Genomic DNA, 13,575 nt, shown 5'->3' with positions numbered 1-13,575 from the left:
GTCCATGGAATATGCTGCCCCAAAAAGCTGTAGAAGCTACATCATTACATAAATTTAAAACAGAAATAGACAGTTTCCTAGAAGTAAAGGGAATTAAGGGTTACGGGGAGCGGGCAGGAGTTTGGACATGAGTCTGGGTTCGGATCGGACATGGCCCTCTGGGTAGCGGAGCGGGCCCAGGGGCCGTGTAGCATGATCCTGCTCCTATTTCATGTGTCTAATTCTGTTAGATTCAGGAGATGGTTCTGTGATAGTAGATTGGCGGTTAGGTTCAGATCAGCCATGATCTTATTAAATGGCGGAGCAGGCTCGAGGAGCCGATTGGCCTACTCCTGCTCCTATTTCTTATGTTCTTATCAGTTTTAAATGTAACTTTTACTAGTTTGAACCTGTGTGCTCTTGTCCTCTACTCTGACAATTTAATTTAAGGTAAGATTGTGGGTATACCTTTTCAGTTCCCTTAACTATTGTGTACACCTTTATAAGATCACCTCTCCTTTCCAGGCTGAGCAGTCTAATTTTCTTTAGTCTTGCCTCATAACTTAAATCTTTAACACTAGGGACCAGCATAGTCGCTTTTCTGTGCTCTGCCTCGAGGGTTTGAATATCTCCCTTGTGTTTCAGTGACTAGAACTGGTTGGACAGGAGTCTTGAGTCTATCATGTGTCACCTATTTTTCCTTCCCATGTGTAGTACAGGTAGACTACCCTTTATCCGAACTTCCGAAAACCGAAACCTTCTAAAAACCGAAGGTTTTTTCGTTCAGCATAAGTCATGCACATGACATGACCAGAGTGGCGCACGACTTACGCTGAGCAGGCCAGAGGGTCATTGAGTTCCCTCCTGGGTCGGAGATTGCAGGCCGAGCCGGGCAGTGTGAAGGAGGTATACCGGGAGAGTGAACCCAACAATACAGCGGCCCGTCCGATAGCTGCAGCGGCCTGTCCGATATTCTTTTCTCCCCGCCTGACCCCCGACCCCCCGCCGACACCCACCCTTTCGGATAAGGGATAGTGTATCCTTTATCCGCAATTCCGAAAACAGAAATCCTCTGAAAACCAAAAGTGTTTTCGTTCAGCGTAAGTCGTGCGCACGACCCCGACCCCCGCCGACCCCCCGCCGACCCCGACGACCCCCACCCCCCACCGACCCCCACCCCCCGCCGACCTCCACCCCCGACGACCCCCACCCCCGACCGACCCCCACCCCCGACAAATTTCCCAGTCTTATAAAATACCTTCCGAAATCCGAAATTTTCCGAAAACCGAAACACGGCTGGTCCCGAGGTTTTCGGATAAAGGATAGCCTACCTGTACGCACAATGCACCTGTCTGCATTAAATTTAGTTTAATTCTGCCATTCTTTGGCCCACATACATATTTTGTCCAGCTCATTCTGCAATTTCTAAGCTATCTCTGAGTTTGGTATCAACTGAAATTTTGCTTAAATTCAGATTATCGCTCATGCGGTGAAGCTAAAAATATACCCCAGACCTTTCACACATGCCCTCATTTTGACATCCCCAATCTTTCGGTAGGTAGACTAGTGGGACAAGGTCAGATATGAATCACAAAGTTGCTTTATTTTACAGAGAGCACGTGAACGTATAAAGTGACAGTAATAATCATAACAAATTTACTTCACTTAACTTAAAAGTCCTCCACTGGAATAAGAAGAAAAATAAACAATCACATTAAACTATCCCATGTTAGTAGGCTAACTAAACATCCTTGTCAGCCTTTTGGTTCTGACCAGCTATAAGCTTGAGAAGAGAGAGTTTTCCCCTTACTAGGCCAGATTCCCTTTCCAGACCTAACTGGACTGACTTGCAGAGTACATGGGTTTATCAGTTGTTCCTCTGACTTCTTCCCCATTCAGTGATTTGCCAGTTAGCCTTTCAATAAACCCAACAACCTCCCCCTCCCCAGAGTGTAGTCTTGGCAGACGAGCATACTAGGCTCAAATGAATAATCAGTGCAAAGAAAAAAGTATAGATATTCACTGGAATACCTGAACTAATATCCATTGTCAAATACATACTGGTTTAGATACTTCACCTGGAATCTAATCTATATTTCCTAACTCTAATGTTTTGTAAATTTAATTCCTTGAGAACTAGATTTAACTTAACATTAGCATTTCTTAACATGAATTCTGCCAAGATCCTCCTGTGGCAGATTGACTGAAACAACGATCTTTTTTTTTAAAAAAAGAAGTCGAGTGTCTTCTCTCCCTGTTAACCCATGCCAGCTGTTGATCACCCTGTGTGTGAAAATTCTTCCTGGCATATGTCCTAAATTTGACTTCTCTACCCTGAAACTGGGTCCTCCTGCTTTGTTGCCTTAGCATTATTGTTTCATTCTACATAAATGCTCATTAACCTTCAAAGTCAATCAAGCAAAACTCCAGAATATTTATCCATTCCAACAATACTATTCAACCCTTGACTGTTACCCTTCACAGATGGCATTAACTTATCACCCCCCACCATCCCTCAAAAAATGGTAGCACTGACGTACAGTATATATTAAGAACATAAGAACATAAGAACTAGGAGCAGGAGCAGGCCATTCGGCCCTTCGAACCTGCTCCGCCATTCAATGAGATCATGCCTGATCTTCTGCCTCAACTCCATTCACCGGCCCTATCACCATATCCCTTGATGCCTTTACTAGTCAGAAATCTATCGACTTCTGTTTAGAATATAGCCAATGACTGAGCCTCCACAGCCCTCTACCCCAGAGAATTCCAAAGATTCACCACCCTCTGTGTGAAGAAATTTCTTCTCATCCCAGTCCTGAATGGCCTACCCTTTATCCTGAGGCTGTGGCCCCTGATTCTAGACTCCCCTGCCAAGGGAAACATTCTCCCAGCATCCACCCTATCAAGCCCTGTAATAATTTTGTACGCTTCAATGAGATCCCCTCTCATTCTTCTGAATTCAAGAGAATACAGGCCTAGTTTACTCAATCTCTTCTCATACGACAGTCCTGCCATCCCAGGAATCAATCTCGTGAACCTTCGTTGCACGCCCTCTATGGCAAGTATATCCTTCCTTAGGCAAGGAGACCAAAATTGTACACAGTACTCCAGGTGTGGTCTCACCAAGGCCCTATATAATTGGAGTAAGACTTCTTTACTCCTGTACTCAAATCCTCTTGTAATGAAGGCCAACATACCATTTGCCTTCCTAATGGCTTGCTGCACCTGCGCATTCACTTTCAGTGACTCATGTACAAGCACACCCAGGTCCCTTTGAGCATCTGCATTCCCCAATCTTTCACCATTTAGGAAATACTCTGCCTTTCTATTTTTTCTGCCAAAGTGGATAACTTCACATTTATCCACATTGACCCAGAAATTCAGGTCTCCACGGGTGAATACGCGCTGGGTACTCACCCGTAGGCCCAACGAAAGTGCCGGTTTCGTGCATGCACTGTGCATGCGCGGGAAACCGGAACTTCCGTTTCCTTAAAGGAAGGGGTTCAGAGGTCAAACACGTACGCCGGAGAGGCAGCGTGTGCGCCTGGAACTTACGTTTTTTTTCCAGGTTTCTCCGGGAGGGTAAGTCTCCAGCAGTTACACTTTTAAAAAGCTGGCGCAAGGCCTGCTTTTAACAAGGTAAGTGGTGAATTAATTAAAATTAAAACATTTTTTCCACAGGTTTATTATTTTTAAATACTTTAAAGAACGGTAAGTTTATTTTGAGCCCTGTTAGAAAATGTAATTAATTATTTCAAAAATTTAATTTATTGTTTAAAATAGTTATTTTATGTAATTTATAGTTATTTTAAAAATGTGATTTTTAAAAAATTTATTTGAAGTTTAAGTTATGTTTTGGGGCTTATAGTATTTATAGTTTTGACAGCTCTTCCTGTCAATTTTATGAATGGGCATTTCCCTGCTACCATTGGTTCTCCATGGCCCATGTGATCCCAGGGGACGCTTCGAACTAACTGCGCCCCTGGGATACGCAAGCACTGCGCGCCGGCAGTTGGAGGAGGCCCAGGATCGGAATCCCACGCGGGCCCACAGCACAACGGCCGGTGCGCTAGGTAAGTACAGGTCGGAGGCTTGCATCCGTGGGATCCTCCGACCCGAATTTCTGGGCCAATGTTCTCGCCCACTCACTGAGCCTGTCGAGATACCCTTGACCCCTCTTCACATCCTCTTCTGAACTGACACTGCCACCTAGCTTTGTATCATCAGCAAATTTGGAAATGTTACATTTAGTCCCCTCATCCAAGTCAGTGATATAGATTGTGAACAGCTGGGGCCCAAGCACCAATCCTTGCGGTACCCCACTAGTCACAGCCTGCCATCGTGAAAAAGACCCGCTTATCCCTACTCTTTGTTTTCTGCCTGTTAACTAATTCTCAATCCATGCTAGTATATTACCCCCAATTCCATGTGCCCTAATTTTGTTCACCAACCTCTTGTGTGGGACCTTATCGAAGGCCTTCTGAAAATCCAGATACACCACATCTACCGGTTCCCCTTTGTCTACTCCACTAGTTACATCCTCAAAGAACTCCAATACATTTGTCAAACAGGATTTCCCTTTCATAAATCCATGTTGACTCTGCCCAATCGTACTATTACTTTCTAAGTGCCCAGTTATTGCATCCTTTATAATAGATTCCAGCATTTTTCCAACTACTGATGTGAGGCTAACAGGTCTGTAGTTCCCCATTTTCTCTCTCCCTCCTTTCTTAAAATAGTGGGGTTACATTTGCTAGGATCCATTTCAGAATCTATAGAATTTTGGAAGATGACAACCAATGCGTCCACTATCCCAATGGCCACCTCTTTCAAAACCCTAGGATGTAGGTCATCCGGTCCTTGGGATTTATCGACTTTTAGTCCCGTTAATTTTGCTAGTACTGTTTTTTTTACTAATAATAATTTCTTTAAGGTCCTCATTCTCACCACACCCTTAGTTTTTTCGTACTTCTGGGAGGTTTTTTGTGTCTTCCTCCGTGAAGACAGAAACAAAGGCCTAGAAATTGGGTTGGGGCGCCAAAGTGGCGCAAAAGTCGCCTGAGCGCAGGATTTAGCGCAGCATTCGAGGCTTCAGCGATTGTCAGATATTCAGTTTCATTGCCCCTCGAGGGACACGGGGCGAGGCTCGAGGCGCTCCACGTCCCTCTTAGGGCGCTGAAACTGAATATCGCAGCGCAACGTGCCGCAGTGCCACACGCTGCGGCACGGCACGCTGCGATACTGCAGGCCTTCCTCCCACTGTTAAGGGGGAGGTACCTGCAACAGCGCAATCCCCGCTCGCGAGTGCCGGCATACGAGCCCGGCACCAAGGAGAAGTGCCGGGCTCTCGGGAAACAGCCGGCAATGCCACGGGGCGGGGGGGTTAGGAGGCCGGGGGCGGAGGTGCTGGCAGGCGGCCGCCCCGCACCTCCACCTTAACTTGCGCTGTTACCGGCACAGTAAGGCCCCGTGAACCGGGCGCGGGTAGCAAACGCCGCAACTGCGGCGTTCGCTACCAAATATCGTGAACAGGACGCGAATGGGGCGCTGCGCACACCGGTGACGTCATCGGTGGCGGTGCAGCGCAAATGGCTAACGCCACCATTAGCGCCCCTGTTGAATATCGCGGGAGGCGCAGCCAGTGGCGCTACAGCCACTGACTGCCTCTTTAGGCGCTAACAGGTGGCGCTACTCACCCAATTTTTCCCCCAAAGTATTTATTTAATTTCTCTTCCATTTCCTCATTCCCCATTATAAATTCTCCCATTTCTGACTATAAAGGACCTACATTTACCTTCGCCAGTCTTTTCCTTTTCACATACCTATAGATGCTTTTACAATCCGTTTTAATATTTTTCGTTAGTTTGTGCTCATATTCAATTTTCTCTTTCTTTATCAATTTCTTGGTCCCCTTTGCTGATTTCTATAAAGATCTCAATCCTCAGGCTGACCGCTTTTTCTGGCAACTTTATAAGCTTCCTCCTTTGTCTTAATACTAGCTTTAATTTCTTTTGTTAGCTAGGCAATTATCATCATACAGGCAGATAAATAGATTACCAGAAACTTCACATGGACATTAGCTAAACCTCACAAGTGCCTACCCTTGTGTGTTGTTAGTTGGTATGCTTGCAGTAGGATGGGGGTGAATATGAGGGGTTGCTAGTGAGACAGGGAAGTGATAAAGTAGCTAGAGAGGGTTGAGTGGAGGTTCAAGGTAAGTTGGTGTCCTGGGGAGGTGTCTTCCTCCCTTGGAAGGGAAGAGAACCTCCCCGCGTGCTGTGACACCCTCCATAAACATATGGAGGGAGTCATTGGAGAGCCTGGGTGTAAGAGTTCACCTTTGTGCAGTGATTGTCAGTGTTTGCAGCACCTCAATGCTGTCAAACACTGACAGATCAACTGTCAAAATAAACTTGTGCATGGTCCTTTTAATGACGTCATCAGACCCGCTTCCTATTAATTGGCCGGTGCGGCTTAACAAGGCCAATCAAGGGAAAATCACGTCTGCAGAGCGGAGGCAGCTGGGGGCGGGACCAGAACCCAGAAACTAGCTGACCCACCCCCATCCTGCCTTCAGAACAATATTCGCGGCCTATGTTTCTGGTCCAATCGAGATTCTGGTCAATGGTGACCCACAGGATGTTGATGATGCAAGAGTATGGGGAGAATCACTACACCGCTACCAGTATCATAGAAACATAGAAGATAGGAGCAGGAGTAGGCCATTCGGCCCCTCGAGCCTGCTCCACCATTCAATGAGATCATGGCTGATCATCCAAATTCAGTACCCGGTCCCTGCTTTCTCCCCACACCCCTTGATCCCTTTAGCCTTAAGAAATATATCCAACTCCTTCTTGAATATATTTAATGTATTGGCCTCTACTGCCTTCTGTGGTAGAGAATTCCACAGGTTCACCACTCTCGGGATGAAGAAATTCCTCCTCATTTCTGTCCTAAATGGCCTACCCCTTATCCTTAGACTGTGACCCCTGGTTCTGGACTCCCCGATCATCGGGAACATCCTTCCTGCATCTAGTCTGTCCAGTCCTGTCAGAATTTTATAAGTTTCAATGAGATCCCCTCATTCTTCTAAGCTCCAGCGAGTACAAGCCCAATCGACCCAATCTCTCCTCATACGTCATTCCTGCCATCCCAGGTATCAGCCTGGTGAATCTTCGCTGAACTCCTTCCATGGCAAGAACATCCTTCCTCAGATAAGGCGACCAAAACTGCACACAATATCATGTGTATGTAGGTCAAAGCTGCGTAGTATTACTATTGCAATGACATTGAATACAATAATATTTATTGTCGGTGCCAAAATTTCCTGTATGTGGAGTACAGCCAGTTTTATCACCACTACAGGGCCAATTTTAACTTGGGTGGGAAACAGGCGTGCGGATGCCAAGCATGATTTCACCGCCAGTGGGCAGTAGTCAAAAGTCGGTGGGGGGTCAGCCCCAGGTAAGGTAAGTAGGGATTAGGTGTGGTCGGCAAGTCTACGATCAGAGGAGGGGAGGAAGTCTGGGAGGACCAAGGCATCCTCCTGGCCCACAAGGATCCTTTAATGTTTTTTGAAAGCCTGGATCCTTGCTGCTGTCAACTTTGCTAGCACTGGGAGATCATGTGGGCCCTGGTTATGCCTGCGATTAAGCTGGTGTGCTCATCCCAATGATGTCATCGAGACGAGATGCTGCCATTTAAATTAGGCCCCTGCTCCTCTGGTGTGGGCAACCTTCCTGTGCCTGAAGACAAGCAAGTAAAGCTAGTAGGGGGCGGGAACACGGCACAAACCTGCCCCTCCCTCCACCGTCTTACCCCCGCTTTCTCCCCTGCCTGCACCATTCATGATAGGCACGGGTTAAAATCGGTCCTGATATGACAATTAGGAACATCACTAGATGAGCATGGATATCACTGATCCATTGGTCTAAAAAGGACAATTGGGAGTTTCCATTGCATTGAATTAAGAATTAACATGAAAATGTTAAACTGTTAGCTGTTGACAATTCCAACAGATTAGCACTTTCTGTTATACTATATATGTTGCAATATGCACTTTAGGAAGATAATTGGTTCAGAAAACATTGATATATATTAAAATTCTGAAGTACACTTTTACAGCCTTCTTTGTGACAAAAATATTCTTTCAAACATTCTGCAATGCTCTAACAGAATACGTTGCTGCTTTAAATATCTGTAGTTAAATTATTATATATCATAAACTAATACATACAGCTTGAGAATTCCAAAGGACAGGAGTGCTCATCCATTGGGAAGTTATGCAGTTGAAGCTGGCATTCAGCATCAATTGTTAACCTAAAAATAATGAAACATCATTGTATGCATTGAAATAATTGAGAGGACAATCTCGTTATGACAGAAATACTCTCATTATAGCAGAAATATATTCATCTATGCAAGATACATATAAAATTGAGAGTCAGGTATGATTCAAAGATATGGGCATATGTTACATATTTAAGACAGAGATAAAAAACAATATAGATATTTCGCGAAGCTTCACAAGGCACAAAATAGATATTATGCCACACAATACAAAGTACAGTGATATCATTATGCAAAACTCAAACTATGGGAATATAGCACACAACTCATATTAAATGTGAGTTTTATTTAGATAGGAAGAAACAACCTAACTGAAATCTTATACTTCACGATATCTTCAGCAGTCAATCACAACATAGGAACTGGTTCAGGTTATCACAGATAAATCAAATATACATAACTGATTTTATTTCTGAAGATTTTACATTAAAGAAAATGAGATAATAACTGCCAGTTAGTGAGATCGCTATTCAGATATTTTAACATGTTGTATGTCTAATTTTTGTTACAAATTCCTCAGAATTTAAATATTACTGGTACACATCTAGAACTAAGGGAGTGATAATCTAAGTAACATCTATTTACTGCCAGCCCCAAATTATATTACACTCATTATCATTGTTAGCAGTTATTAGCATAAGTGAAGTGTTTTGTTGAGGTTATAGATTTGAATAATTCCATCTAATTTCTATCCAAATTATCTAAACCTTCTGCAAAAATAGAAGTAGCTGTTTATTAGAATTTGCAGTGGTCCTGGTTAGGCAGTAAGTGAATGTACTTAATGTCACGGAACTAACTAAAGTGCATTAAAGGCCACAGCTCTCAATATCATTCCATTATGGTTTAATGATTGAATGGTCCTTTTGATTAGTTAAGTAAGAGAGACAGATATAATGGCCCAGAATTTGCTGCCAAAATAACAGCGAGTTTAATAGCATTCACTGTTATTAATGTGTAAATGATCCAGCAGTTTGTGACGAGGAAGAGATATTTCATGAATTGCAAATGGCCACAAGTTGCTGGGTGATTTGCGCCACTCCACCTTTAACCTCATGAAAATGGCATCTCCCCCCTAAGCTCCGCATTATTTTTAAGAATTGGCTGGATTTTGAAAATTAAACTTGAATTAAACTTGCCGCAGAAAGTTGGAGCTCGTACTTAATAATGCAAGTACATTTTTAATGATGTGATAATTGTTCATGCAGTGCCAATCAACCTTTCTGGCCCAGAAAGGGAATAATTTAAACTGCTGCGTCCCATTCCATAATAAATTCTTCTTAGAGATTTTGAAAATTTTAAATTTTAAATTATTTAATTTTTTCCTTACTTTTTGTTTCTGTCTCTTTTTTCTCTCTTCATCCAATCTTTCCTTCTCTTTCTGTACTTGATTTGACTCTAATTCAGCCTATTTCCTTCTCACTCATTCCTCTCAATCATTTCTTTCTCAATCCTTAAATCACATTGGCTAAGGAGATAAACTGTTGGTCCCGTCGTTCACCAAGGTCCCAGATGCCCCGTTGCCCTTGCACTTCTAGCAACTTAAATGTTTTTGATGCTGTAGGGCAAGGGAAAAAGCCTAACCAATGATACCCTACTCCAGCAAAACCTGGGCCAATGATTTCCTTAAATACTGGGGCCATCTCCAGAATGGTAGAAAGAGCCCAGAATTTCCTTGGAGTTCCAGCTGCTGCACTGCCATAACTTCGTCGGAAGTGTAGCGGAATCCCGTTTATTCACGCAAATAGGGTTTCTGCCGCACTTACAATGAAGTTACAGCGGCGCATGAGGCAATTCAGGGCCAAGGTAATCAGATCTTTGATTTTTTATTTCTCAGTTAACATGGTCATGATTAAGTTTTGCAAAGCAGAACTGTAAGGTTTATGAAAAATTGCTCTTTGTAGGGAGGATGCAGCAAAGATTTGAGCTTTGCATGGTAACTATCGAGTACCTCGCTCAAGTAGCCAGTATTTCTGTGCCAGCTTTGACGGTGAGTGTCAGTCACAACCAAGTATTCACAGCCAAGCCTAGTCCTGTCCTCAGTCACCATCCACACATGTGCACTTTCACCTGGATAAGGCTCAGGAGCAGGATCCATGGCTGATTTTTTCTCTCTCTATTCCAGGAGCTCTGAGACCAATTGGAGTGTCCTTGTTGCCACCTTGACTATGACCAGCACCAACACGTGATTCAACCTGCGACATTCCTGATCTATATGAATCTGCCACTCACTGTACAATCCTGCTGAGCCATACGACAGGCAGGAGACTTGTTTTTAAAAAGAATAGCTAGGAAATATATCTCAATTTCACAGGAAAAGTTCAAAACAAATAGTTTTGCATTGAATCAAAGCCTATTCTCTTCTCAATTGAAATAATAACACAAATAATTAAGTGGCAATTGACTGGCATTAAAAATAAGCAAATAAAATAATTAAGTAGGTTCTATAGCTGTTAAAAAGTGCACACAATCGGCCTGGAAACAGAGTTCACTTTTGCTTATACTTTAGTAAAATATTAACAAGTCAACTTAAACTACCTTAGTGTGTATAATATTCTTCCATCATTCCAAATCCTAAGCATTCGATTTGGAGTTGTTATCCAATGGGCATCAGCCTTCTTTGAATTTCTGAAGAATGTGTCAGGTATCCATATTTTACCCACCATGTTGCTGTTGAGTGCGAGGACCTTCATAGTGCTGTTAAACTGGAGACGTCTGTCATACCACGCTTGGGCAAAAAATATGTCAATGGTATACTCCTGTTGAATAGGTCCAATATAAGTAATCAATATTCATATTAATGGACAAAGTTTCAATACTATACATAAAGCCTCTAAAACATTACCATCTTTCCCATGAAGTACTACTCAGTGTTAAAGCATAGAGTTAGCTTAACTGGCAAGTAAACAATAAGGATTGCCCAGTCCGACAGTAAACCAGTTGACCCAGCACATAGAGTGAGAATCACCTGGTTCTACGGAGTGGGCCTTTGGCGTAGCGGTAGCATCCCCGCCGCTGGGCCAGAAGGCATAGGGTTTCGAACCCCGCTCCAGACAGTCCCGGCAAGTGGAGTCGGAGCTCCGGCTCTAAATTCTGGGTTGACATCCAGTGGGATACTTGTGTCCGTGGGTGTGGGTGGCCCCCCACCCCCCCTCATATGGGTTGTGGGAGCCCATAAAACCCTCCTGCCATAGGGCTAACCACCCTAATGGCTGGTACGAAGATGGTTACGGTCACGGAAGGAGCGTTAACGCGGCCAGAAATCCTTCCACCACTTCATACAGTTCCCCAAAGGGAACAGTGTGAAGACACGTACGACGACGACCTGGTTCTACAGGGTCAGTAAAAAGTAATAGTCTATCTATTTAAGTATACATGTTGCCATTGTTCCCACTAAGCCGCTTTTATAGTGGGCTCCTTTTAAGCTGGATTCTGGGTGCTTGGCATTCTTGAGCTTGCTCCCAGCATTTACACTGTTAAATTCAGATTCATAGACCAACAGCAGACTTGCAGACCTTTCTACTTTTGTATAGCATGAGCCATGAAGAATCGCACAGCAATTGCATAATTTGTGATGTTATATAGACAAACTAGCCTGGAACTTAACTGTGAATGCCGTATATAAATATTGATTCCCAAATTATAAGGGGTAGAGTTCCTGCCTTCAATAATTTTAACAAAAAAGTAATCACACAAGAGGAGACATGTTCCATTACTTCAAACTCCCATCTACCTTTTACCATTAAACTAGCGAAGAAAAGAATTTCACACCCTGCCATGGGCGCAGATCTTTCTGTTGTCGTCAATGGAAGTGAAAATTGGGCATTTTCTATAACGGGCGGCCGATTGGCAATGCTAGTTTTACGCCTGGGTGACAAGATCAAAATCAACCCCACAGTATTTCATCCTGTGCTTAGTATGATTTAATGCCTATAGTTTTTTCATATTTAAACATATCTACTTATCATTGAAGAAAAATTACATACTCAGGTTTAAATCCAAGTAAAGGTTGAAGTAATATACATTACAAATATTAAACAAAATAAAGTTCTAGAACAGTATAATATTAGAGTAATAGAATATGTGTATTAATATTTATAAGTAGTGCTGTTTTCAAACTTGTCTCACTCACATGTGATAATGGCCCAGAAATTCGGGTCTCCACGGGTGAGTACGCACGGGGTACTCACCCGTAGGCCCGATGGAAGTGCCGGTTTCCTGCATGCACTGCGCATGCGTGGGAAACCGGCACTTCCGTTCCTCTGAACGAAGGGGTTCAGAGGTCGAACGCGTGCGCAGGAGGGGCTGCGCGTGCGCATCGAACTTCGGTCTTTTTTTACAGTTTTTCCCAGGAACGTAAGCCTGCAGAATTTAGAAATGTAAAAAGCAGGCGTAAGGCTTGCTTTTTACAAGGTGTAAGTGGTGAATTAATTAAAATTAAAACATTTTTTCCACAGGTTTACTATTTTTAAATACTTTAAAGCAACGTAAGTTTATTTTTAGCCCCGTTAGAAAATGTAATTTTTTTTTCCAAAATTTAAATTATTGTTTAAAATAGTTATTTCATGTAATTTATAGTTTATTTAAAAAATGTGATTTAAAAAAAAATGTATTTGAAGATTTAGTGCTATTTTGGGGCCGTAGTATTTATAAGTCTTGACAGCACTTCCTCTCACACATATGAATGGAGCATTCCCTGCTCCGATTGGCTCCCCATGGCCCACGTGATCCCAGGGGACGCATCGAACTAACTGCACCCCTGGGATATGCAAGCACTGCGCGCCAGCAGCTGGACCAGGCCCCGGATCGGAATTCCACGGGGCCCCACAGCTCAACGGCCGGCACGCAAGGTAAGTGCAGATCGGGGGCTCGCAGCCGCGGGAAGCCCCCGACCCGAATTTCTGGGCCAATGTCATATCTGGGTGAGATAAATGTGTTAAGTGCACTTCTTCACTACTGTCATAAAATCTGTTAGACTGAGGCACTACCGGAAGAAGTAGCTGCCCTATGGCCTACTTTATTGAACTGAAATGAAACAGGATTTCTTTCCATATAACAGGCAGTGGGGGATTTGTCACAATATATTTTTCTTGTGTCTTTATTTTGATTAATGGAGAAGTTCTTGGTTCATGTGGAAAGAAATGGCTGAGAACGCCACGTGAATTGAATCATTTCTGTACAAGATATTTTCAAAAGATAAATGGCCAGTCACCTCTGAAGAGAGCTGGGCGCCCATTCATAAGGTAT

The 13,575-nt window shown here is 43.4% G+C and overlaps 1 protein-coding gene across 2 annotated transcripts in view; it reads right to left on the bottom strand.

Annotated features, from left to right (window-relative positions):
- Positions 1-13,575, bottom strand: part of LOC147114121 (gamma-aminobutyric acid receptor subunit gamma-2-like) — a 177,669-nt gene that overhangs the window by 138,527 nt on the left and 25,567 nt on the right. For both annotated transcript variants that reach the window (XM_085995739.1, XM_085995738.1), the window contains exons 5-6: positions 10,867-11,087; positions 8,219-8,301 (exon numbers count right to left, since the gene is read on the bottom strand). In XM_085995739.1, coding sequence (XP_085851865.1) covers positions 8,219-8,301; positions 10,867-11,087 — 304 coding nt within the window. The remainder of the gene's footprint in view (positions 1-8,218; positions 8,302-10,866; positions 11,088-13,575) is intronic.

The sequence above is a fragment of the Somniosus microcephalus genome, chromosome 8 (assembly GCF_052327205.1).
Source record: "Somniosus microcephalus isolate GS21.2 chromosome 8, FLI_Smic_1.0, whole genome shotgun sequence".
Classification (NCBI taxonomy): Eukaryota; Metazoa; Chordata; class Chondrichthyes; order Squaliformes; family Somniosidae; genus Somniosus; species Somniosus microcephalus.
Note: the sequence above shows the minus strand (reverse complement) of the source record. Positions and strands in the feature narration are given on the sequence as shown.